At 36.7% G+C, this 27,044-nt stretch overlaps 1 protein-coding gene across 4 annotated transcripts in view; it reads right to left on the bottom strand.

The window, feature by feature from the left end:
• The window catches only part of SLIT2 (slit guidance ligand 2), a 357,572-nt gene that overhangs the window by 103,117 nt on the left and 227,411 nt on the right, over positions 1-27,044 (bottom strand). For all 4 annotated transcript variants that reach the window (XM_036921029.2, XM_057502128.1, XM_036921031.2 and 1 more), the window contains 3 exons: positions 23,426-23,497; positions 20,714-20,877; positions 18,445-18,583 (listed from right to left, as the gene is read on the bottom strand). In XM_036921029.2, coding sequence (XP_036776924.2) covers positions 18,445-18,583; positions 20,714-20,877; positions 23,426-23,497 — 375 coding nt within the window. The remainder of the gene's footprint in view (positions 1-18,444; positions 18,584-20,713; positions 20,878-23,425; positions 23,498-27,044) is intronic.

Below are 27,044 nucleotides of genomic sequence, written 5' to 3'. Positions count from 1 at the left end.
TACAGCAATCTATTCACTAAATGTTTTCCTTGCTTATTTTGCACTTCAAAAACATCACTGTGAATGGGAGCCAAGATGGCAGCGTGAGTAGAGCAGCGTAAATCTCCTCCCAAAACCACATATATTTATGAAAATATAACAAAGACAATTCTTCCTAGAATAGAGACCAGAGGACACAGGACAACATCCAGACCACATCCACACCTGCAAGAACCCAGCGCCTCACAAAGGGGGTAAGATACAAGCCCCGGCCCGGTGGGACCCGAGTGCCCCTCCCCCCAGCTCCCGCGGGAGGAGAGGAGTTGGAGCAGGAGAGGGAGGGAGCCCAGGACTGCTGAACACCCAGCCCCAGCCATCCGCACCAGAGCGCAGACACAGTGCATGCGTGGGGTCCTGGATACTAGGGAAACAGGGCAGCAAGAGTGGTGAGCAGGTACCAGAGGCCGGCGCCTGGGGACAAAGAAAAGTGAGCGGCTTTTTTTTTTTTTTTAATATTTGCTTAATTTTTTTTTTTTTGGCGAGTGCTTTTTGGAAGTCTTAACGGGACAGGGACCCCAAAACTGGACGGAAACGTCCCGGGACACATAGTACAGCAGCAGGGAATCTGGGGATCTCTGGGCACTCTAACCCCCGGGGCAGCAGGGAGCAGGGAGGCGCTTCACAGAGATAAATAGCCTCCCATTCCCCCTCCAACGCGGCTCCACCATTTCAGAGCAGCGGCCTGAGGAAGGCCACGCCCACAGCAACAGCAGAGATAAGCTCCATAGCAGCTGGGCAAGAATCAGATGCCCTTTCTGCGTGCAGCTACCCAGCACAAGCCACTAGAGGTCGCTGTTCTCCCAGGAAAGGAAGGCCACAAACCAACAAGAAGGGAATTTCTTCCAGCCCTCACTGATGCCAGCTCTGCAAACTATTCCTATCACCATGAAAAGGCAAAATTACAGGCAGACAAAGATCACAGAGACAACACCAGAGAAGGAGACAGACCTAACCAGTCATCCTGAAAAAGAATTCAAAATAAAAATCATAAACATGCTGAGAGAGATGCAGAGAAATATACAAGAGCTAAGGGATGAAGTCCGGAGAGAGATTACAGACGTCCGGAGGGAGATTACAGAAGTGAAACAAACTCTGGAAGGATTTATAAGCAGAATGGATAAGATGCAAGAGGAAATTGATGGAACAGAAACCAGAGAACAGGAACACATAGAAGCTGACACAGAGAGAGATAAAAGGATCTCCAGGAATGAAACAATATTAAGAGAACTGTGTGACCAATCCAAAAGGAACAATATCCGTATTATAGGGGTAAAAGAAGAAGAAGAAGAGAGAAAAAGGGATACAAACTGTCTTTGAAGAAATAATTGCTGAAAACTTCCCCACACTGGGGGAGGAAGTAATCGAACAGACCACAGAAATTCACAGAACCCCCAACAGAAAAGATCCAAGGAGGACAACACCAAGACACATAATAATTAAAATGGCAAAGATCAAGGACAAGGAAAGAGTTTTAAAGGCAGCTAGAGAGAAAAAGGTCACCTATAAAGGAAAACCCATCAGGCTATCATCAGACTTCTCAACAGAAACATTACAGGCCAGAAGAGAATGGCATGATATATTTAATGCAATGAAACAGAAGGGCCTTGAACCAAGGACACTGTATCCAGCACGATTATCATTTAAATATGATGGAGGGATTAAAGAATTCCCAGACAAGCAAAAGTTGAGGGAATTTGCGTCCCACAAACCACCTCTACAGGGTATTTTAGAGGGACTGTTCTAGACAGGAGCACTCCTAAAACTAAACAGATGTCACCAGAGAAAATAAAATCACAGCAAAGAAAGCAGACCAACCAATACTAACTAAAGGCAGAAAAATAAAATCAACTAACTACTAAAAGCAGTTAAAGGAAACACAAAAGAGCACAGAATAAAACAACCAACATATAAAGAATGGAGGAGGAGGAGAAGGGAGAGAAGAAAAGAATCTCCAGACAGTGTATATAACAGTGCAATAAGTGAGCTAAGTTAGGCAGTAAGACACTAAAGAGGCTAACCTTGAACATCTGATAACCATGAATCTAAAGCCTGCAATGGCAAAAAGTACATATCTTTCAATAGTCACCCTAAATGTAAATGGACTGAATGCACCAATCAAAAGACACAGAGTAATAGAATGGATAAAAAAGCAAGACCCATCTATATGCTGCTTACAAGAAACTCACCTCAAACCCAAAGACATGCACAGACTAAAAGTCAAGGGATGGAAAAACATATTTCAGGGAAACAACAGAGAGAAGAAAGCAGGGGTTGCAGTACTAACATCAGACAAAATAGACTTCAAAACAAAGAAAGTAACAAGAGATAAAGAAGGACATTACATAATGATAAAGGGCTCAGTCCAACAAGAGGATATAACCATTCTAAATATATATGCACCCAACACAGGAGCACCAGCATATGTGAAACAAACACTAACAGAACTAAAGGGGGAAATAGACTGCAATGCATTCATTTTTGGAGACTTCAACACGCCACTCACCCCAAAGGATAGATCCACCTGGCAGAAAATAAGTAAGGACACGGGGGCACTGAACAACACAGTAGAACAGATGGACCTAATAGACTTCTATAGAACTCTACATCCAAAAGCAACAGGATATAGATTCTTCTCAAGTGCACATGGATCATTCTCCAGAATAGACCACATACTAGCTCACAAAAAGAGTCACAGGAAATTCCAAAATATTGAAATTCTACCAACCAACTTTTCAGACCACAATGGTATAAAACTAGAAATAAATTCTACAAAAAAAAACCCAAAAAGGCTCACAAACACATGGAGGCTTAACAACATGCTCCTAAGCAATCAATGGATCAACGAACAAATTAAAATAGAGATCAAGGAATATATGGAAACAAATGACAACAACAACACAAAGCCCCAACTTCTGTGGGATGCAGCAAAAGCAGTCTTAAGAGGAAAGTATATAGCAATCCAGGCACACTTGAAGAAGGAAGAACAATCCCAGATGAACAGTCTAACATCAAAATTATTGAAACTGGAAAAAGAAGAGCAAATGAGGTCTAAAGTCAGCAGAAGGAGGGACATAATAAAGATCAGAGAAGAAATAAACAAAATTGAGAAGAATAAAATAATAGCAAAAATCAATGAAACCAAGAGCTGTTTCTTTGAGAAAATAAACAAAATAGATAAACCTCTAGCCAAACTTTTAAGAGAAAAAGAGTCAACACAAATCAACAGAATCAGAAATGAGAATGGAAAAATCACGACAGACTCCACAGAAATACAAGGAATTATAAAAGACTACTATGAAAACCTATATGCCAACAAACTGGAAAACCTAGAAGAAATGGACAGGTTCCTAGAAAAATACAACCTTCCAAGACTGACCAAGGAAGAAACACAAAAGTTAAACAAACCAATTACGAGCAAAGAAATTGAAACAGTAATAAAAAAACTACCCAGAAAAAAAACCCCGGGCCGGACGGATTTACCTCGGAATTTTATCAGACACACAGAGAAGACATAATACCCATTCTCCTTAAAGTTTTCCAAAAAATAGAAGAGGAGGGAATACTCCCAAACTCATTCTATGAAACCAACATCACCCTAATACTAAAACCAGGCAAAGACCCCAACAAAAAAGAAAATTACAGATCAATATCCCTGATGAACGTAGATGCAAAAATACTCAATAAAGTATTAGCGAACCGAATTCAAAAATATATCAAAAGGATCATACACCATGACCAAGTGGGATTCATCCCAGGGATGCAAGGATGGTACAACATTCGAAAGTCCATCAACATCATCCACCACATCAACAAAAAGAAAGACAAAAACCACATGATCATCTCCATAGATGCTGAAAAAGGATTTGACAAAATTCAACATCCATTCATGATAAAAACTCTCAGCAAAATGGGAATAGAGGGCAAGTACCTCAACGTAATAAAGGCCATATATGATAAACCCACAGCCAACATTATACTGAACAGCGAGAAGCTGAAAGCTTTTCCTCTGAGATCGGGAACAAGACAGGGATGCCCACTCTCCCCACTGTTATTTAACATAGTACTGGAGGTCCTAGTCACGGCAATCAGACAAAACAAATAAATACAAAGAATCCAGATTAGTAAAGAAGAAGTTAAACTGTCACTATTTGCAGATGACATGATATTGTACATAAAAAACCCTAAAGACTCCACTCCAAAACTACTAGAACTGATATCGGAATTCAGCAAAGTTGCAGGATACAAAATTAACATACACAAATCTGTGGCTTTCCTATACACTAACAATGAGCCAAAAGAAAGAGAAATCAGGAAAACAATTCTATTCACAATTGTATCAAAAAAATAAAATACCTAGGAATAAACCTAACCAAAGAAGTGAAAGACCTATACCCTGAAAACTACAAGTCACTCTTAAGAGAAATTAAAGGGGACACTAACAAATGGCAACTCATCCCATGCTCGTGGCTAGAAACAATTAATATCTTGAAAATGGCCATCCTGCCCAAAGCAATATACAGATTTGATGCAATCCCTATCAAATTACCAGCAACATTCTTCAATGAACTGGAACAAATAATTCAAAAATTCATATGGAAACACCAAAGACCCTGAATAGCCAAAGCAATCCTGAGAAAGAAGAATAAAGTTGGGGGGCTCTCACTCCCCAACTTCAAGCTCTACTACAAAGCCATAGTAATCAAGACAATTTGGTACTGGCACAAGAACAGAGCCACAGACAAGTGGAACAGATTAGAGACTCCAGACATTAACCCAAACATATATGGTCAAGTAATATTTGATAAAGGAGCCATGGACATACAATGGTGAAATGACAGTCTCTTCAACAGATGGTGCTGGCAAAACTGGACAGCTACATGTAGGAGAATGAAACTGGACCATTGTCGAACCCCATATACAAAAGTAAATTCAAAATGGATCAAAGACCTGTATGTATGTCACGAAACCATAAAACTCTTAGAAAAAAACATAGGCAAAAACCTCTTAGACATAAACATGAGCCACCTTTTCTTGAACATATCTCCCCGGGCAAGGAAAACAACAGCAAAAGTGAACTAGTGGGACTATATTAAGCTGAAAATCTTCTGTACAGCAAAAGACATCATCAATAGAACAAAAAGGTACCCTACAGTATGAGAGAATATATTTGTAAATGACAGACCCGATAAAAGCTTGACATCCAGAATATATAAAGAGCTCACCCACCTCAACAAACAAAAAACAAATAATCCAATTAAAAAATGGGCAGAGGAACTGAATAGACAGTTCTCCAAAAAAGAAATACAGATGGCCAACAGACACATGAAAAGATGCTCCACATCGCTAATTATCAGAGAAATGCAAATTAAAACCACAATGAGGTATTACCTCACACCAGTAAGGATGGCTACCATCCAACAGACAAACAACAACAAATGTTGGCGAGGTTGTGGAGAAAGGGGAACCCTCCTACACTGCTGGTGGGAATGTAAATTAGTTCAACCATTGTGGAAAGCAGTATGGAGGTCCCTCAAAATGCTCTAAGTAGACTTACCATTTGACCCAGGAATTCCACTCCTAGGAATTTACCCTAAGAATGCAGCACTCAAGTTTGAAAAAGATAGATGCACCCCTATGTTTATTGCAGCACTATTTACAATAGCCAAGAATTGGAAGCAAAAGTGTCCATCAGTAGATGAATGGATAAAGAATAGTGGTACATATACACAATGGAATATTATTCAGCCATAAGAAGAAAAAAATCCTACCATTTGCAACAACATGGATGGAGGTGGAGGGTATTATGCTTAGTGAAATAAGCCAAGCAGAGAAAGAGAAATACCAAATGATTTCTCTCATCTGTGGAGTATAAGAACAGGAAAAACTGAAGGAACAAAACAGCAGTGGAATCACAGAACCCATGAATGGACTAACAGGTACCAAAGGGAAAGGGACTGGGGAGGATGGGTGGGTCGGGAGGGATAAGGGGGGGAAAGAAGAAAGGGGGTATTATGATTAGCATGCTTAATGGGGGGGTGGGAGAAAGGGGAGGGCTGTACAACACAGAGTAGACAAGTAGTGATTATACAACATTTTGCTATGTTGATGGACAGTGACTGTAAGGGGGTTTGTGGGGGTGACCTGGTATAGGGGAGAGCCTAGTAAACATAATGTTCTTAATGTAATTGTAGATTAATGATAGCAAAAAAAATAAAAAGAAAGAAAAGGGGGATTACTCCCTCATAGGATAAAACTAACTGCAAATCACCGATTAATGCATGCTTTAAAAATCCTTAATTTTGATCATTTAAAGGGTGTCAGATGATCAGCTATGGAAGTACATTTTTCTGATAATATTCCTTTCTCTTAAAAAAAAAAAAAGCAGTTCCTGTGTGGTGATCTCCAAAAAGTTCTTCACAATAGTATAAAGGGCATATGAAAGTGTGGGCAAAGGGTTTGTTTGTGTTTATACAGAGGATCAAAGCGTAATTTGGCTACCCAGAACATGAATTAAGATACAATATGAAGAACTTCCAACATCAATATTCTGTGGAAGAGTCATTTCAGGAGATGATTGTCAAAAAACATCAACAAAGTTCCTGGTGCTGTTGCAGTTGTAGCTGTATTCATCCCACCAGTTCCTGGACTTGCCATTGGAATGAAGAAGGAGATATCTAAGCTGGCCTGTGCATACAGTAAAACAACAAATTTGACTGGATCTATACTGTTGGAACTCAACCAAGAATTAGGAGAAGTGTAAGTTGCAGCGCTCCAAAATCTTGCGACTACAGGCTATCTACTGTTAAAAGAACATATGGTATGTGAACAGTTCCCAGGAATGTGTTGTTTTAATTTGTCTGATTTTTCTCAAACTATTCAAATTCAGTTAGACAATATCCATCATATCATTGATAAGTTTTCACAAATGCCTAGGGTGCTTAACTGGTTTTCTTGGTTTCACTGGATATGGCTGGTAATTGTAGGTCTGCTTTGGTTATGTAGCTGTATTCCTATTATGTTAATGTGTGCACGCAATTTAATTAGTAATTTAAAACCTATACACACTTATGTTACACTACAGGAAGATATGTCAAAGAAATAATAAATCTTCCCATGTTTTCTTCCATCTGCTATTTCTATAGCTTCTCTTCTTCCTTCATAATTACAACCCTTAAGTAGAATTCATGCCTCATATCGAAATTACCGAGTATCATAATTCTTCCAAGTGGTAAAGATACCTCAAGACAAATGCTGGGCATAGAAGCCACAGGGCATAAATCTGCAAAAAAGTAAAAAGCTAACCTTTTCAAACAATATTGCTTCTCTCTCACCTACCAACTTTACATTTCCCTGTATGGCCCCGGAAGATGACTGGTTAGCCAGAGACGGGTAAGATTCCTCAAGGGAGGAACAACCTAAGACAGGCACAGTTGCAGGGGGGCCATCAGGTGAGAAATTGGGGATCAACAGAGGTGAGGCTTAGAACCTCACCCTCCTGTTTTGAGAGAAACCTTCTGCATCTGTGGATGTTTTGTTGCCCTTGTCTAGCTTGGATTAATACTTAGTCTATAGGCACACACCTGATCATCTACATTTGTCCTCTTACAGCACTAAACTATGTTTTCTACCTTTATCTTGCATCTACCTACCACTTCAGCATTTTATTTAAAAAAATAATAATAATAATAATAATAAGGGAGAAATGTGGGATTCACATATAAATCAAGTATAAAAATCAAACGAATAATCATAATTGACCTGATTGTTTATAGTTCATGATGTGTGATCAAAACTGAAAATTTCTGTAATGACTGCCCTTGCACTGTTCACCATGTAAGAACTTATTCACTATGTAAGAACTTGTTCACCATGTAAAAACTTGTTCATTATGCTTCAGAAGATTGGAGACTGTTGAGAATTAGGCTTGGGGTTGATTAATGATTGTGCATTGGGTCCTCTACACAGAATTTTATTGTTGTTAGCAACCATATGATCAATATATATGAGAGATGCCCTCTCAAAAAAAAAATCACTGTTTTCTACAGGGAGAGAATGGGCTCACCATTCAGGTTGTACTTTTCAATCTTGTTTAATAGAGCTCCATCACTTCAGAGAGAAATATGCTCTAAGTACTTAATTTTTAAATTATCCATTCACTGAATAAGTATTTATCTCATATTCATATAGTACCTATTATGTGCCAGGTACTAGATTTATTACTGGATCCTCAGTAGTGATCAGAACAGAATGAGAGGATTAAAGATGGCAGCATGAGAGGTGAGACAGAGAACTCCTGGAAGACCACATATGACACGAAAATATAGTTAATACCACTAATCCTAAAAGAGCAACAGGAAAGAAGGCTGTGCCAGATTGAATACACCTGGAGAACAGAGCAGACCTCAAGAAACAGGGTAATGTACCAAAGCCTTGATTTGGCGGGACCCAAGCTCTTCCCCCACCTCAGTTCACCAGTGGGAGGAAGAGAAATGGAGTGGGGAAGGGATTAAAGTCTAGGAGTGTTGAACACCCATCCCTGGAGATCTGCTTTGGAAGCAAAAACCTACATTGAATGGTGCTCTGGAGATTAGTGGGGTTGGAAAGCTAAGACAGGTGAAATACTTGGAGGGACTGAGATTCCAGCCATTTGTGGAGGACAGGGATCCACAACGAGCTGCTCTGGGACAAGGAAAGGCAGGCAGTCTGAGAGACTTTCTAACAGCAAGATGGCTCCTGAAGGGTTGGGGTTTGCAAAGAGCCTGCTGTGCAGGAGAATGGATAGGTGGACAAGGTGGGCTGGGTCCACCCTGCCCAGCAGGTTGGAAACTTTCAGGAGCTTCAGGCACTCCATCCCCCTGGCTGGGTACTCAGCTCTGAGGTTCCTCATTGTGATACACAGCCTTCTGCACCTATCTCCTGGCCTCCTGGCTCACAAAACAGCAGTTGCTGTCCTGGCATCAGGCCAGAAAGAGGCAGGCTCCACCTTTGCCAGCTACAGATGCAAAGCACAAAGGCTTACACCTTTGTGTCTCAGCCCACTGTTCTGACAGTGGAGACAGGCACTGCGACGGGGAAGGAATAAACAGCTCTTTTTTCCCCCAAGGCACCAGTGCTGCTCCCCTGAGACTCCCAACATCACTCCAGGGGGTGAGCAGCTCCAGAGACTAAAGCTTCTGGGCACTAGAGGGAGAGACATACAAATATGAAACATCAAAGGAACCTGGTTCAGACAAAAATCTCACAAACACCAGAAAAAGGGCTAAGTGAATCTGAAGTCAACAATCTTCCTGAAACAGAGTTCAAAATAAAAACCATAAACATGCTAATGGAGGTATAGAAAAATATTCAAGAACTCAGAAACGAATTTAGGATGGAGACTCAATCATTAAGAAGTTCCATATCTGAAATGAAACATACAATGAAGGGATTTAAAAGCAGATTAGAAGTAGAAGAAGAGACACTAAATGGAATAGAAATTAGAGAAGAGAAATACACAGAAGCTGAGACAAAAAGACAAAAAAGGACCTCTAGGAATGAAAGAATATTGAGAGAACTGGGTAACCAATCAAAATGGAACAATATTTTCATTATAGGGGTACCGGAAGAAGAGAGAGAAAAAGGGATAGAAGTGTCTTTGAGGAGGCAATTGCTGAAAATTTGCTCAATCTGGGGAAGGAGATAGTCTCTCAGGCAATGGAGGTGCACAGATCTCCCAACACAATGGACCTAAGGAAGACAACAGCAAGACATATAATAATTAAAATTGCAAAGATCAAGGATAAGGTCAGACTTTTAAAAGCAGGTATGGAGAGAAAAAAGATCACCTACAAAGGAAAACCCATCAGGCTATCATCAAACTTATCAACAGAAACCTTAAAGGCCAGAAGGGAGTGGCATGATATACTTAATGTAATGAAAGAAAAGGGCTTAGAACCAAGAATACTCTACTGGCAAGACAATCATTTAACTTTGAAGGAGAGATTAAACAATTTTCAGATAAGCAAAAGCTGAGAGAATGTAGTTCCCATAAACCACCTCTACAGTGAATTTTGGAGAGACTGCTAAGAATGGAAGTGTTTCTAAGGCTAAATAGCTGTCACCAGGGGAAATAAAACCACAGTAAAGGAAGTAGAACAATTAATTACTAAGCAGATACAAAATCAAATCAACTACTCCTAAAGTCAATCAAGGGATAGACAAAGAGTACAGAATATGATACTTAATATATAAAGAATGGAGGAGCAAGAAAAAGAAGAATAAAAAAGAAACTTTAGGTTTTGTTTGTAATGGCATACTAAGTGAGTTAAGTGAGTTAAATTAGACTGTTAGATAGTAAGGGAATTACCCTTGAACCTTTGTTAACCACGGATCTAAAGCATGCAATGGGAATAAGTACATACTTATTGATAATCATCCTAAATGTAAAGGGTCTGAATGCACCAATCAAAAGAAATACAGTCACTGAATGGATGAAAAACAAGGCCCATCTATATGCTGTCCACAAGAGACTCACTTCAAACTCAAAGAGATACACAGACTAAAAGTGAAGTGATGGAAAAAGATATTTCATGCAACTAATAGGGAGAAAAAAGCAGGAATTGCAGTACTTGTATCAGACAAAATAGACTTCAAAAAAAGAAAATAACAAGAGACAAAGAAAGACATTACATAATGATAAAGGGGTCAGTCCAAAAAGAGGATATAACTATTATAAATATCTATGCACCCAACACAGGAACACCTACATATGTGAAACAAATACTAACAGAATTAAAGGAAGAAATAGAATGTAATGCATTCTTTTTAGGAGACTTCAACACACCACTCACTCCAAAGAAAAGATCAACCAGACAGAAAACAAGTAAGGAGACAGAGGCACTGAACAATGTATTAGAAAAGATGGACCAAATGGACTCTACAGAAAACTTCATCCAAAAGCCACAGGATTCATACACATTCTTCTCAAGTGCACATGGAACATTTTCAAGAAAGATCATATACTAGGCCACAAAAAGAGCCTCAGTAAATTCAAAAAGATTGAAATTGTACCAACCAGTTTCTCAGACCACAAAGGTATGAAAAGAGAAATAAATTACACAAAGAAAATGAAAAAGCCCACAAACACATGGAGTTTTCACAGAATGCTCCTAAATAATCAATGGATCAAAGACCAAATAAAAATACAGATCAAGCAAAATATGGAGGCAATGACAAAAATGATTCAACATTGCAAAATCTGTGGGATGCAGCAAAGGTCATGCTAAGAGAGAAGTATATTGCAATACAGGCCTACCTCAGGAAAGAACGACAATCCCATATGAACAGTCTAAATTCACAATTAATGAAACCAGAAGAAGAAGAACAAATGAGACCCAAAGTCAGAAAAAGGAGGGATATAATAAAGATAAGAGCAGAAATAAATAAAATTGAGAAGAATAAAACAATAGAAAGAATCAATGAAAGCAGGAACTGATTCTGCAAGAAAATAAACAAAATAGATAAACCCTAAGCCAGACTTACCAAGAAGAAAAGAGATTCTACACACATAAAGAGAATCAGAAATGAGAAAGGAAAAATCACAATGGACACCACAGAAATACAAAGAATTATGAAAGAATACTATGAAAAATTATATGCTAACAAACTGGATAATCTAGAAGAAATGGACAACTTCAAAAAAAAATAGACTCTTCCAAGGCTGACCCAGGAAGAAAGAGAAAATCTGAATAACCATTTACCAGCAAGGAAATTGAATTGGTAATCAAAAAATTACCTAAGAATTAAACACCCGGACCAGATGGTTTCACTGCTGAATTTTATCAGACATTTAGTGAAGACATAATACCCATCCTCCTTAAGGTTTTCCAAATAGTAGAAGAGGAGGTAATACTCCCAAACTCATTCTACAAGGCCAGCATCACTCTAATACCAAAACCAGGCAAAGACACCACAAAAAAAGAAAATTACAGACCAATATCCAAGATGAAAATAGATGCAAAAATACTCAACAAAATAGTAACAGACAGAATTCCAAAATACATCAAAAAGATTATCCACCATGATCAAGTAGGATTTATTCCAGGGATGCAAGGATGGTACATTTGAAAATCCATCAAGATCATCCACCACATCAACAAAAAGAAGGACAAAAACCACACAATTATCTCCATAGATGCTGAAAAAGCATTCAACAAAATTCAACATCTATTCATGATAAAAACATTCAACAAAATGGGTATAGAGGGCAAGTACCTCAACATAATAAAGGCCACATATGACAAACCCACAACCAACATCATACTTAAGAGCAATAGGCTGAAAGCTTTTCCTTTAAGTTTGGGAACAAGACAAGGATGTCCACTCCCCCAACTTTCATTCAACATAGTACTGGAGGTCCTAGCCATGGCAATTAGACAACACAAAGAAATAAAAGGCATCCAGATTGGCAAGGAAGAAGTTGAACTGTTCCTGTTTGCAAATGACATGATATTGTAGATAAAAAACCCTAAAAAAATCCACTCCAAAACTACTAGATCTAATATCTGAATTCAGCAAAGTTTCAGGATTCAAAATTAGTACATAGAAATATTTTGCATTACTATACACTAATGATGAACTAGCAGAAAGAGAAATCAGGAAAATAATTCCATTCATAACTGCATCAAAAAGAATAAAATACCTAGGAATAAAACCTAACCAAGGATGTGAAAGACCTATACTCTGAAAATTACAAGACACTCATGAGAGAAATTGAAGAAGAAACCAATAAATAGAAACACAATTAGTGCTCTTGGATAGGAAGAATTAATATTGTTAAAATGGCCATCCTGCCTAAAACGATCTACAGATTCAATGCAATCCCTATCAAAATATGACAGCATTCTTCAATGAACTAGAGCAAATAGCTCTAAAATTCATATGGAACTACAAAAGACCCCGAATAACCAAAGCAACCCTGAGAAGGAAGAATAAAGAGGGGAGGATTATGATCTCCCTGACTTCCAAGTACTAGTACAAAGCTACAGTAATCAAGACAAATTGGTACTGGCACAAGAACAGAGCCATAGACCAATGGAACAGACTAGAGAGCCCAGATATGAACCTAAGCATATATGGTCAATTAATACATGATAAAGGAGCCATGGATATACAATGGGGAAATAACAGCCTCTTCAACAACTGGTGTTGGCAAAACTGGACAGCTACATGCAAGAGAATGAAACTGAATTATTTTCTAACCCCATACATAAAAGTAAACTCAAAATGAATCAAAGACCTGAATGTAAGTCATGAAACCATAAAACTCTTAGAAGAAAACATAGGCAAAAATCTCTTGAATATAAACATGAGCAACTTTTTCCTGAACACATCTCCTCAGGCAATGGAAATAAAACCAAAAATGTACAAATAGGACTACATCATGCTAAGAAGATTCTGTACGACAAAGGACACCATCAGTAGAACAAAAAGTCATCCTACAGTATGGGAGAATATATTTGTAAATGACATATTTGACAAGGGGTTAACATCCAAAATATATAAAGAACTCACACACCTCAACACCCCAAAAGCAAATAACCCTACTAATAAATGGGCAGAGGATATGAACAGACATTTCTCCAAATAAGAAATTCAGATGGCCAACAGGCACATGAAAAGATGCTGCACATTGCTAATTATCAGGGAATGCAAATTAAAACCACAATGTGGTATCACCTTACACCAGTTAGGATGGCCAACATCAAAAAGACTAGGAACAACAAATGCTAGCAAGGATGCAGAGAAAGGGGAACCCTCCTCACTGCTAGTGGGAATGTAAACTAGTTCAACCATTATGGAAAGCAGTATGGAGGTTCTTCAACAAACTAAAAATAGAAATACCATTTGACCCAGGAATTCCACTCCAAGGAATTTACCCAAAAAAGCAAGTTTTTAGATTCAAAAAGACATATGCGCCCCTATGTTTATTGCAGCACTATTTACAATAGCCAAGATATGAAAGTAACCTAAGTGTCCATCAGTAGATGAATGGAGAAAGAAGAGGGGGTACATATACACAATGGAATACTATTTAGCCATAAGAAAGAAACAAATCCTACCATTTGCAACAACATGGATGGAGCTGGAGGATATTATGCTCAGTGAAATAAGCCAGGCAGAGAAAGACAAGTACCAAATGATTTCCCTCATTTGTGGAGTATAACATCGAAGCAAAACTGAAGGAACAAAATAGCAGCAGACTCACAGACTCCAGGAAGGGACTAGTGGTTACCAAGCGGAGGGGTGGGGGAAGGCAGATGGGAAGGGAGGGAGAAGGGGATTGTGGGGTATCATGATTGGTACATATAGTGTGTGGGGTCATGGGGAAGACAGTGTACCTCAGAGAAGACAAATATAGACTCTGTGGCATCTTACTACACTGATGGACAGTGACTACAATGGGTATGGGGGGAACTCAATAATAAGGGTGAATGTAGTAACCACATTGTTTTTCTTGTGAATCCTTCATAAGAGTGTATATCAATGATAACTTGATTTAAAAAAATACAGAATGAGTTCCTGCCTTCACAGAGTTTGTACTTCAGTATGGAAGACAGCAGTTAAACAGACACACACAAATATATATACATATACACAAAATATAATCATTCAGTGCAAATGAAATCAGATTCATAGCCTACAAATGGGAGGGCAGATCCTGGACCAGGGTAACACCATCAGAAAGAGAGGTATCTTGGAAAAAGCCACCAACCTTTATCTAGCATATGCCTCTGCCTTTTGTTTTTTGATTTTACTTAATTTCCATAAATACCACCTTCAAAGGTCAGTGAGAGAGCAAATGATACAATGTGTGTATAGTACCCAACATTGCAGGCATTAGATGTATGTTTCTTTCTATTTCTTCTCCAAATTATTTTAATTCTGAACTTAAAGAAAGGTTTTCCATGTTTAGTGCCTGAATAAGGGCAAGAAGTGTGAAATTATAGTGAACACATGCAGAAAAAAGAAAAAAAGTGCTCCAAGTTTTTCTACCCATTGTGCGCAGTTGACCACTTCTACATCTTTCATTGCAAATACATTATGAGACAGCTGTAGGAATAGACATGCCAATGCAACAGTATTGAATGAAATATCTGATAACTTACAGTAAAGGAATTCTACTGATAATTTATGGTAAAATTCAGATTAAAAAACTATTCGAAAAATATGGAGGGAGTTTGTAATATTTAGTTCATTGTGCATTAAAAACCTGGAGCTTATAAAATGAAAAAAGATGTTGTATAGCTTTATTTCCACGTTTTATGAATCTTACTCATGTTCTTTAATAAAAATAAAAGAGTAATAAAAGAAAGAGCTACTTAGCTAGTAAATTATGCCACATAATGAATGGTAATAGGGATATTTTGTTGGAGTTGAAGATCAATATGATTTGTTAGTAGAAGTCTACTGATAAAGCTGATAATGTAATAATCAGAGAGATAAAATTCACCTAGAGCTTCACATATGTTTTCATCTCTAGTTATAAATTTAATTTAGTGTAGCTTTAGCAGATACACCACTTCCTCAATGTAAGCAAAACCAATGGGACATATTATTTAGTACAACTCTTATGCTACTAAATTCCACCATTAAACAAAAATCTATAGACCATACAAAATAGAAAAAAGGCTCTATTATAAAATATAAAATAGATAGGAGAGAAGCCATTTTAAATGTTTCATATCACTTTTAGTCCATTATATGTATATCTCACTCTTTTCCTTTTGTCAACTCATAGCAGTTTTGTTCTCCTTTCCTATGATTAATCCCCTCCTGTACCCTGAATAATCTTGTACCCACATATACCTTATCTAACTCACATTCTCATCTCTTTTAAAAACCCATTCTGTCTCTCTGGCTTATTAGTGACCACAGGTTTCTGCATCTTAAAATAAATCCAAGTCTGTCCTTTATAGAGACAATTGTCTTTTTCAAAAAATCCTTTCTTAGTCAAATTTTTCAAACTGTTCTATATCTTCTCCCTGCAATATTCACCATTTACTCCCTTTCTTAACACTCTGAAAAGTGGTGTATTTACCTATCATTCTACCTGGAATCCTCCAAGGACAATATGCTGGTCAAATTCCAAGACCTGTTCTCAGACCTCTGCCTGGTTCATCAGCCAGAGTATCCGCCTCTGCAGATCATTTTTCCTAAGAGCCTCTCTTCTCTTGCCTGTTATGGTCCTCTGCTGCTTTTATTTAATTCCGTTGGACTTTTTTCTCTTGCTCTCCTTCCCATTTGCTAGCTTATGGATTTGACCATGAACTTTGTATTTTATAATATTAATTACTCTAAGCCTTTGATTTGCTCCAAATTATTATAGTCTGTGTAATTTCAGTATCTCTAAATATCTCACAGGTACTTCAGTATTTCACAAATTCTGCTCACTACCGTCCTCCTTCCAAGTCGTGGTCCTGCTCCTTTGCTTCTTACGTACAATGATAGACACACCATCTCCTACTCCTCATATTTGAAGCTCTAGCATTACCTTTGGTTCATCTTTCTCCATTATCTTCTCATTTCATCAAGTGACAAATCCCATTAATACTTCTTCTAGATTAGCTATAATATCTCTGCCACAGCATCATTCCTGCTGCTACTCACTAGCTCTTGCTCTTATGACATCTCCTCTCAATCAATATAATGGCTGCATAAGAGGCTTCATGCCTGGCATTCATTCTCTCCGTTTGCCAGCCACTGGCATACAGCTGTCAGATTAATTCTTCCTGAGGATTCACTTTAAAACTCCTGTATTCAAAACCACTTCACATAAAGACATACCTCATGAAAGTATCGGGCCCATGAACTGGCTCCAACCTACCTTTCTAACTTAATTTTCCTCTACTCTCCCAGGTTCCAAATGCCAGACTGAGTTCCTGTTTGGTAGTGCCCTGCATTTCCATTCTGATCGCCTATACTTGTGATGTCCCTTTCACATGGAAAGTCCTTTTCTCATCTCTGCATTTCCATTCACTACCTATCCTTCAAGGCCTACCTCGGGTGTTCCCTCTTATACCAAGGCTTCAACAACAGAAGTATCATTTATTGCATGATTACTATATACTAAGCACAGAGCTCTAAATGTGTTGATGACTTCATTTCGAACTAATCACCACCCTTAGTTTTAGATGAGGAGGCAGTCCCATAGAGGATGAGTAACTTGTCCATGGTCTCACAAACAGCAAATGGTAGGTGGCCTTGTGATTCTAAGTTAAGCTTTCTGACTCTAGTTAACCACTACAACTTGCCTTCCACTTTACGCCCTATGTAATAAATACTTGAACTTGATTTGCTCCTCTCTTACAATGCATATTACTTTGTACCTCATTTCATAGCTTTTAATCTGCATGTCAAATTTGCTAGTCACTTTATGGAAGACTCTGGAGAATTCATGCTACCTTTATGTAGTAAGTGTTTACTTTAATAAATGCTGTGTCCAGAAAGATGAATATATAATTCCCCTTTTCAAAATCTTACTATGTTGTTCTCCTATTTAGTTCATCATCTATTATCTCCTCTGACCAAGATGAAAATTGTTTATGACCTGTGGCTTTACAATTACATGGAGAGGTCTTTTTTCAGGCCTTATTTTCCATGATGACTCAACTAATATCGAGTCCTCCAACTGGGCTCAACTGCACAATGGCTAAAACATAATGCTCACTGCCACCTCCACCCTCTGTTCCTGGTGTTTCTCTCTTGTGGAATGTCACCTGCCTCCTCCTAAACCGTATCTTATTCTTCTTTCCAGGTGCAGCTAAAAAATATTTACAAATGTCTTCTGTAGGCAAGGTAGTGTTTGTTCAGGAAAAATTTTGGTGAGAATAATATAATTACATGTGTATAGTGTTTCATTTCTGTGTCAAATCTCCAGAGATTCTAGAGTCCTTATAGAGGATCATGTCTTATACTGCAAAGCTCTAAGTATATTTTTAAGCACATATTAGATACTTTAAATAAAGCTCGTTCCTATGATTTATTACCCCAGCTCAGTCTTTCTTTTATATCCCCCAACTGCAAGCTCAAAATAGAGAGAAGCAGAGACCCTGATGGTCAAAAGAGAGACAACCACCTTTATTTTCCCTAAATAGCCTAATAAACCTTCTCAAGGAAAGAAAAAATATTCTTTATGTTTAAAATGCATTCCTTTTACTTCTACCTGTGCTAAGAAAACAAAAATTTTAGCCACTTCAACAAGACATTTAATTAAACAGACTAAGCGCCAATACAATTCTGAAAGGAACATTTTGTCTAAGCTAATTGATCAGATTTGCCTTTGATAAACCTAGAGTGTCCTAAAAAAAGTCACAGTTTGGATCAGTGGGGAGTTGGAGGGATAGAAGAGAATTTTAGGGCACATACATTTCTGTGATGGTCTCTGGAAGATTCGTGGGGATCTCAGTGAGACCTTTCCCACGACAGTCTACGATATTGTTGCTACAGGTACAAGCAGCCGGACAGTGTAAAACACTGCAAGAAGGAGCCATAAATGACTGGTGCCCTGAAAAAGAAATAAACAGCAATTACATTTTTCCTCCTGAAATTCACACTTGAGAAACATGCAAGCTTATCTCAAATAACAAACATGTTACTTAACAGAAAAACTTTTCTGTAAATACCTGATCTTAAAATAGTCCTATATTTCTAAAATATATGTTGGGAAGAATGCATTTATATTATGGGGTCAACTCTCACATGAAGCAAATGAGATTTTTAAAACTAATTATAAAAATGATCATGTGTAAGTGTTGAAATAATTGTGAGAGAGGCTAAATTCAGATTTGAAAAGTAGAAACCTATTCAGTTCTATTGAGTTCCAAAAAAAGCCATTAATTTCAGACTAATCTATATTTCATTTCTAGTAAGTTTAACTAGACTTTGGTCTTTATTGAACATATGTGGCTTAACTAACTAACTCAAAAGAGAAAGGAAAACAGTAAAATATCCCTTTTGGAAGACAGAACTGTTTATTCTAAATAAGTAATCACATGCCAGTACATGTGGGGAAAAATTAGATCCTGCTAAATTTGATGTCTCAATAGGTTCAAAATGACCACTGTCTTTGAAGTTATTATAATAATTTGTAACATGTATTACTGTAATCCCTAGTCTCTGATTCTTTTTAGTTTCCCATAGCCTAAAGTTTTAGCATAAGTAGTTCCCTGCAGATATGTTTCCTTTTTTTTTTAATACTCAGTGTTTGGAAACAAAACTACTTTGAAATGAAATGTTACTGTTTGAATGATGAACAGCAGAATGTCAGTAGTGCTGTACTGAATGGCCATCTGCGAACACCTGGTTACTGTAGCAGGGACAAGCCCTCGCTGATCTGCAGGAAAAGGGCTTGAGCGGTGGTGATAGGTCAGGAAGAGGCTGCCACTAGTTACTAACCCCGCCCCTCTCAACAAGCTCTCAAACTTTACAGAAATGGTCTCAGTCTAAAAAAGAAACGTGAACTTGCCTTCTTCCTCATCTAGAAAACAGGAAGGAAAAAGTGAAGAGAGAAAAACGTGGTTAGTAACAAATTGTTAGTCATTGCATTATTTAACTTTAAAAAAGCAATCAGAACTGTTGAGAACACCCATGACATGATAAGAAAATTTTGTTTGGGTTATAAAAAGTGTGGGAAAATACATAAAAAGGTCCAAAAGATCACAATCCATTAGAACACTGTGCTAGCCCATAAATTAATTCATCCCTTAAGAAATTATTAGCTTTTTATAATGCATTATATATATTTTAAAATTTTGTTTTATTGTTTTTTGAACAGACACTTCTGAGGCAGAACCAGACCTATATTTATAAAATAAATTATATGTTAATATGGATCAATAAAATATTAACATATAATTTAATAAACATATATAATAGATATATTGAACTGGGGAATCGGACTGTCTAGACTGAGGTGCTTGGACTCAACTATATAACCTTGGACAAGATTATTTAGTACTTTTTTGTCAGCATTTTAATTTCTAGTATAAAGATAATATTACATTACAATTGTGATGAGGGAGGTGAAATGGGGTAAATTTATGTGAAACCCTTAGATTGGTGCTTAGGCACACAGGAAAAACTAAGTAAATGTCATCTTGGATATTTTACATTGCCCATGTTTATGTTTGTTTTCAGGTTTTTGTTTACTAAGTTAGTTATTCATATCTTTTAAGTAGAACTGAACATCAATATTGATGTATACACAAAAAGGATTTTGTCACTACACTAAAGCTCGTACTTTTTGAATCTCCCAGCAGGGATCCAGGATCACTGGATCCTGTTTTCAATTGTTAACATTGAAGTAGATATAAATTATTACTCAAAGGGAAAATAATGAGTAGCAAACAGAACTAAAATCTATAGGAATTTCCTCTATTTCCCCTGTAGTGAAAACTGGAACATCTTTCATCATAACTGAGGTCCAAGTAATCAGTAATTGCCAAGCATGCACAAATGCCTTAAGAACATATTATCAACATCCCTAAAACAGGATTTCCGTAGTGATTAGTGTGCAACTGAATGTTAGTGCCACACCAAGAGCTTTAAAGCATGCATTCTTCATAGTTCTCTGTAATGCAGTTTATGTAATAGCATAAAACAATTGATGATGACACAAAGGTTCTGTCTCCCTTACCACTGCAGACAAATTCTCGCTTTTGAACCTCAGCTACATTATGGCCCCTCAGGTGGGACGGACCCATACACTGAGTGTAGAGGCCCACCCGAGGCCGCTGGCGCAACCAGTCGGAGAGCCAGGCCAGGTGGCAGTCGCAGTACAGGTTGTTCGAGTGGAGACGACTAAATGAGAGAAAAGAAGTTTAAAGCAAGAAAACAGAAAACGGTTCTTTCAAAACTTGAAAAATTCATTCGTAATACACAATTTTAATTCTTAACATATAAGTAGATAAAGCTTAGCAAGTTCCAATCTAATTCTTTTTCTAAAAATTACACAGGTATAACCACAGAATCGAGTAACTCTTCATTTACCTCTGAGCTAAACAAATAAACAGAAGCCAAATATGCCAAATATCTTTTGCCTATGTTCATTTAAAAGGGTAAAGAGAAATAATTAAGTCTACAGCAAACTACTCTGCAGTCTCGACATGCTGATAGCTAATTAGGGTGGGGTGGGGAGTGGAGAGTAGGGGGTGTGCTAGTAAAAGTTGTGGCTCATGGTCTGAATGATCAGTTAGTCCTGCCATTATTAATCTCTGTAGAAACTGCTTGCAAAATCTTTTTAGCAGGTCATTTTCATTTTTTGCTGAATAAGACATAATAATAATTCAATATAAAACACTTCCTTCACATTCCTGTTCTGATTTCCTTCTTTTTGTTCAATAGCAGCAAAGGGGATTAGCTGCTTTTGGCTCTTGGGACCTATCATATAAGAGAAGGAACTGAAATTAAAATGGTTGGGACTGAAGGAATTAAGTGAGCCCCCTCTATGTTGGCAGGGATCCACACCAGATCATGGACTCTTTCCAAGTGGCAAATAGCACTTTTCCATTAATAAAATATCAGACAAATGTATCCACTAAATTAGGTAAAGGACTTTAAACTGGCTTTTACGTTTTTTTTTTTTTCAAGCTAAAGAAAAGGACATCCAAAGCTATAAATCAAAGCATCATTCCCAGAATCATCTATGACACAGTAATATCATTTTAGTCCTTTTTTAGCTGATGTGCTCAATTCTAACCCAATAACAGTAATGGATATTAAAACATGGAACTCAGTCCAGAAAGATAATTGGACCATAAAAATTGAATTTTTAAGTAGCAATGATAACCTAGAATAATGAAACAATGAAAACAAGGGAATATAAAGTTAGTTGACTGTTTCACATTCTCCTTGAGCCTGCAGGTATGGAACAGACTGTATTGCACTGAAACTAGACAGCATGCTGCAGAACAAAAAGCTACAGTCTGGGAAAGCTGGGTCACCTCCAGCTTAGTTTGCTTGTAACTCAGAGTGGCATTCTTTGGAAGCCACCTAGCACATTCCACATAGTTGTTCTCTAAATATTTCCATCTAAATAGGTCACATTACAATGATTATATTAGGTGTACACAAATATGAAATGAGAAAAGATAATAAAAAATGTACAAGCTGATTAGTAAGACAAACTGCAGTGGATTTCTCTAAAAAAAGTAAGGCACATTACCCAAAATGCAGATGATGGATATTTTAACAGTCTTGGAGGCTTTATTTTTGCAAGGATGGAAAGCTTGATTAACTTGTTTTTTAAAAAATTAGCTGAAGTTAATGAGAAACCAATTTCTCAAATATGGAGTGAACTGGGCTATTCATTTGGTCAGATTAGTTTAAATCTTTTAGTTTCAAGAAAACAAAATTTAGTTATGTCTGCACACATTTAGAATTCTTTTATTTTGCTGTATCATATTCTGAGGAAATTATAATGATGTGTTATTGCATACAGAGCTACAGTTTAGTGAGAAAAAATTGACATTAAGATTCGTATTACCCAATTCATTTTAAAAAGCTGGCAACTCAATTTATTTTTTATTAAAGAGAGGGAATAAATGTATGTTTTCAGTTATAAACTATTATAAAATGAAAAATATTGTGAAAGTCAAAATATATACCCTACTTAAAAACACATATATTTAAAAGAAGTCTAATGCTTTGGTTATGTTTCCCAGTATTTCTCACCTATTATATATAATGTATTTTTGAGATCAAGGTGATTCTTCAAACCAGTTCAAATAAGATTTACTTCTGAAAATGCTTTAACTATACCCATCCTGAGCTTTAAGGATTAATTTTTCCTCTAAGAGAAAAGAAAATAGCTATAGCAAATACTTTATTAAAGCACCATTTTTTATTGACCTAAAATATCTTAATATCCATCTCTAATGCCTGAAAATATATTTTTAAACATAAATGCTGACACAATCTTAATTATAGAAGCACTGGAGAGTGGTGCTGTAATTTTACGTTACAAAGAATGTTGGAGAACCAGTTCAGCTTTATTAGGTCCGCTTGCTGTACAGTAATAAAATCATAAAGATTTACCATTTATCATTTCTGACAGCCAATCAAGGAGTCTTCTATTTCTTAATGAAATGTGACCTCTATAAGGGCCCAAAGCAAATGTTTCCCACCCCCACCCCAAACTTTCCATAATGCATATCATTTGACAGAAAGCTTTCAAGTTTTCAGAATGACAGTTCATGTACTCAAATATATCTGGAACATAAAATAAGGGAATGTTTTCCTTGTACACCTTATAATAAGCTATTTGTTCTGTTTCTGTTTACTATAAATAATACTTAAAGGGAATCTTTAATTGATTAAATTGAACTTTATATATATTGTGACTACTTACAAAGTCCTAAGTTTGGGCATATGGTTGAAACTTGCCACAGAAAGTCTAGTAATGTTGTTATTGTTGAGAGTGCTGCAGAATAAAAAAAAAGTTAGAAATTTTAGATATGAAACTTTATTGATCATTCTTTTTATTAGTAGAGAGAACACTTCTTGTGATTATGCTTATGTAGGACAACTACCTGGTAGAGGTGGCATAGAGAAGGCGCTATATCATAAACAAGAAGATGAATGCATTTTATACTTTCACATATTACTATGCACTTTTCTCAAATATTTATTACAAATTTATGGCTTTAGCAATCGTATCTTTGACTATTTACATGTTGCAATATGCGCAAAATTACGTGTATGCATACATGTCTGTTATGTTATCAGGTAAGGAATAAACACAAAATAGTCACAGTTGGACCAACCGAGGAGTTAGATTTCCATAGAGGGGTATTATGTGTAATTAGTGTCATGAGTGACTGAACATATTTGAAATCTCACAGCAATAGCACAGAATCAGTTCGATCAGGTCCTGGCACAGAGTCCTGCTAATTATTCTTTATTTACTTGTGCTTGGTTAGGATGAAGTGACACGCTATAGCAGGATAGTAAAAGTATATAGTAAATGTAGCATTTAGTATACAACAGCAGTATATATTCTAAACACATTCTTGTTGCAGCCACATATCCTGCCCTGAGCTTAGTGCTATGTGGTAATGATCATAGTTTCTTGAAACTGCAGTCAGGAAGATGGGCGATCAACGGAGATATGGTGAAAATTAGTATACTTCTTGTTTGGTTCAAATTTTTCCTACTTTTCCCCTGACACAAGCATTATTAGTTGTATTGTTATTACTAGCTCTATTACTACTATTATTACTCATTCATTCAGCTAATATTTCTGAATGGTTCTTAACTTTATGGTGACATGGAATATCATAAAAATAAATCAGGCATAAACCTATCCTAAAATAGCATACAGTACAACTGGAGAGATGAATTACACAAAGTACAGAAACTTAAGAGTTAGTAAGATTAAGAAGAATGATCTTTTTTTTCTCCCAAGGAAGTTTGGCTGTGACAAGAAAGTGAGAAGACAGTTATCCCAGGGGCGTGTGAGTGCAGTGCAGAGAAGAAAAAAGATTCTAGTGTATAGAAGACGCAGTCGGGTGGTGACTAAGGAGGGCAAGTTGCTGAAGAGGCATGAAGATGGGGTCAATGGACCAGGTGGATGAAGGCCGATAATGGAAAAGGGTTCGAATATAAGGTTGCGAATTCTTTTGTTGACAGAAGCCAGGCAGGGAACCTAAGTAAAAGTAGCAACTCTGTGTAAAGAAATACAGTGGGGAAGAGAAATGGAGAAGGTCAGACAGCAAACTGGGGACATGGAGGACCTTGGCAAGCCAGCGATGCTGGTCTGTCATAACATCTAATATTCAGCTCCAATGGACTGCTCCTCTACTGAAATGAAAGGCCACGAAACAGTCTGATTTTCTCAAGAGGTGCTACAAGAGGAAAATTTTAAATCAATCCTCCTAATTTTTAAATCCTGGTAACTAATACAAATATTTCAAAGAATCGTGGGCCATGTCTGTTTGGGCTAAGCAAGATACAGTTGTGAGGCCACTTTAGGCCAGTTGGTAGCTACAGTTATTAATGGTGGGATTTGGGGTGTTCAAGGGCTGAGGGATTAATTTAAATTTCTCAGTAAAGTGGGGCATGGAGGCTATCAATCTACAATATGCACTGACTTTCCACTATCCAGTTTTGCAATGTATTGAATGCTATAAGAACTAATCCAAGTGATCTGAAGTAAGTCACATAGTGAAAAAAAACCACTTTATGAAGGACCTATAAAACACTGAATTGGTTAGCTCAGGTTATCTAAAAGCTGGTAGAATTTTTCTGTACTCAAGTGAAATGACTTTTATTTTTCACATGGCACTAAAACATATCCTGATATTTGAACTAAAAGGTTTCACTTATCAAAGGGATTTGCTTTCAAATGATCCCTTTTCCCACCATCAAAATTTACACTGAAATGTATATGGCTAAAATCTTCAGAGTATATGGCATACTGAAATGTGACTTTAAGGATACCATTTTCTAAAAGTAATTCGCATACAGCAAACATGCTTAAATTTGGGCAATAATTTCTTATGATTCTACACAAAAGAGTTTTCATTGAATGCTGAAGCTCATCCCTATCAATTTGAAGTTTTTTCTCAAACTTAATTTGCATAATGCAACTGAAGAAGTAAATTATCTTTGACAGTATCAAAGTAATATTGATACTAATTCTTGGTAAAGGAACAATATGTGAACCAAAGAAATGAAGTTATTTTACAATGAATAATAAATATGCATTAATTATGTATGATGACATGTATAAGTTCTGGTCATGATCAGTTCCTATTTTGAAACAGTGCAAATTTATATACTATGCTTCTGTATGTGTTAAGATTTTTTCCCATATGAAAGTCTGTTTCTACATTTAACCTCAAGGTTTTCTCTTTGTAATGAGAATGTATTCTTGTATAAGAGACATCTGGCTGTGTAAATACTAATCTTGGTAATCATGTAGGTCCTCTAGGACTTTGTCTTGATTTACTTTTTCTCATTCCCTTAATGCCACATACAGGATTTCTGAAACACAATGGATGTCAATCACTGTATTTCAATTTCATTAAATTATACCCATTCTATGGAAAAGAAAAAATAAACCATATAAAACTAGCAACTCAAGGAATATATTTCATTTCTGAATCTAGTATGCAAACAGAAAGAAAATAGTCATCTAGATTTAGTTTCCAATGTTATATTTGGGAGAGTATCTTATAAAAAAATAGACAGTTCTGAGTCCTACCAATTCGAATTCCACAATAAGCGGGTTCACCATAAACGTACAAGTGATAAACTGTCTTCTTGCTTTCACCAACCTTGACTTTTCTTTCTTAAACTTTATATACTCTTTCTACCTTAATATATATACTAACCTAATGAACTTTTATCAATGGCCCAGGATGATTATCTGCACCTTCTCCCGATTGGCCTCAGTATTATTCATACATTCACAACTGTTCAGGGAATTAAATAAAAATAGATATATAAAATATTGGGAATCTGTAATTTACAGTGATTTACAAATTAATCCTTCATTATTTCTACATAATAAAAAAACATATCCTAAAGAGTCACAGATGGTAAAAAAAGCAAAATAGAAAACTTTCTTTCTGAATGTCTACTGAGGGTAACTCTATAGAAAGAGCTCCTGGCCAAATGTTTATAATAGGTAATTTCTGATTATTTGACAGGGGATTTGAGCTTGCTAAATCCCAGTCTTTTCAGTACTTTATCCAATTTTGCCTTAAATTCTTCATCAATTAATTTCTATGAAAGTTGTAAGAGTTATGAGGATTTAAGAATTAACATATATTAAAAGAATGTCTTCCTGACTTCATAAAATTTTATTACAAAATATTTAAGTAATTTGGAAAGAAATTCACATTTTCTGGTATTGTGCTAATCTTCATTATGTTGTCTCTTCGATACCTATACATTAAGGTCTTCTAAAGAATCCCTAACACTTTGGATTTTTATTTTAATTTTATGAGCCATGAAACATTCCT

This window comes from Manis pentadactyla, chromosome 5 (assembly GCF_030020395.1).
Source record: "Manis pentadactyla isolate mManPen7 chromosome 5, mManPen7.hap1, whole genome shotgun sequence".
Lineage (NCBI taxonomy): Eukaryota > Metazoa > Chordata > Mammalia > Pholidota > Manidae > Manis > Manis pentadactyla.
This window is presented reverse-complemented; position numbering and strand designations above follow the sequence as displayed.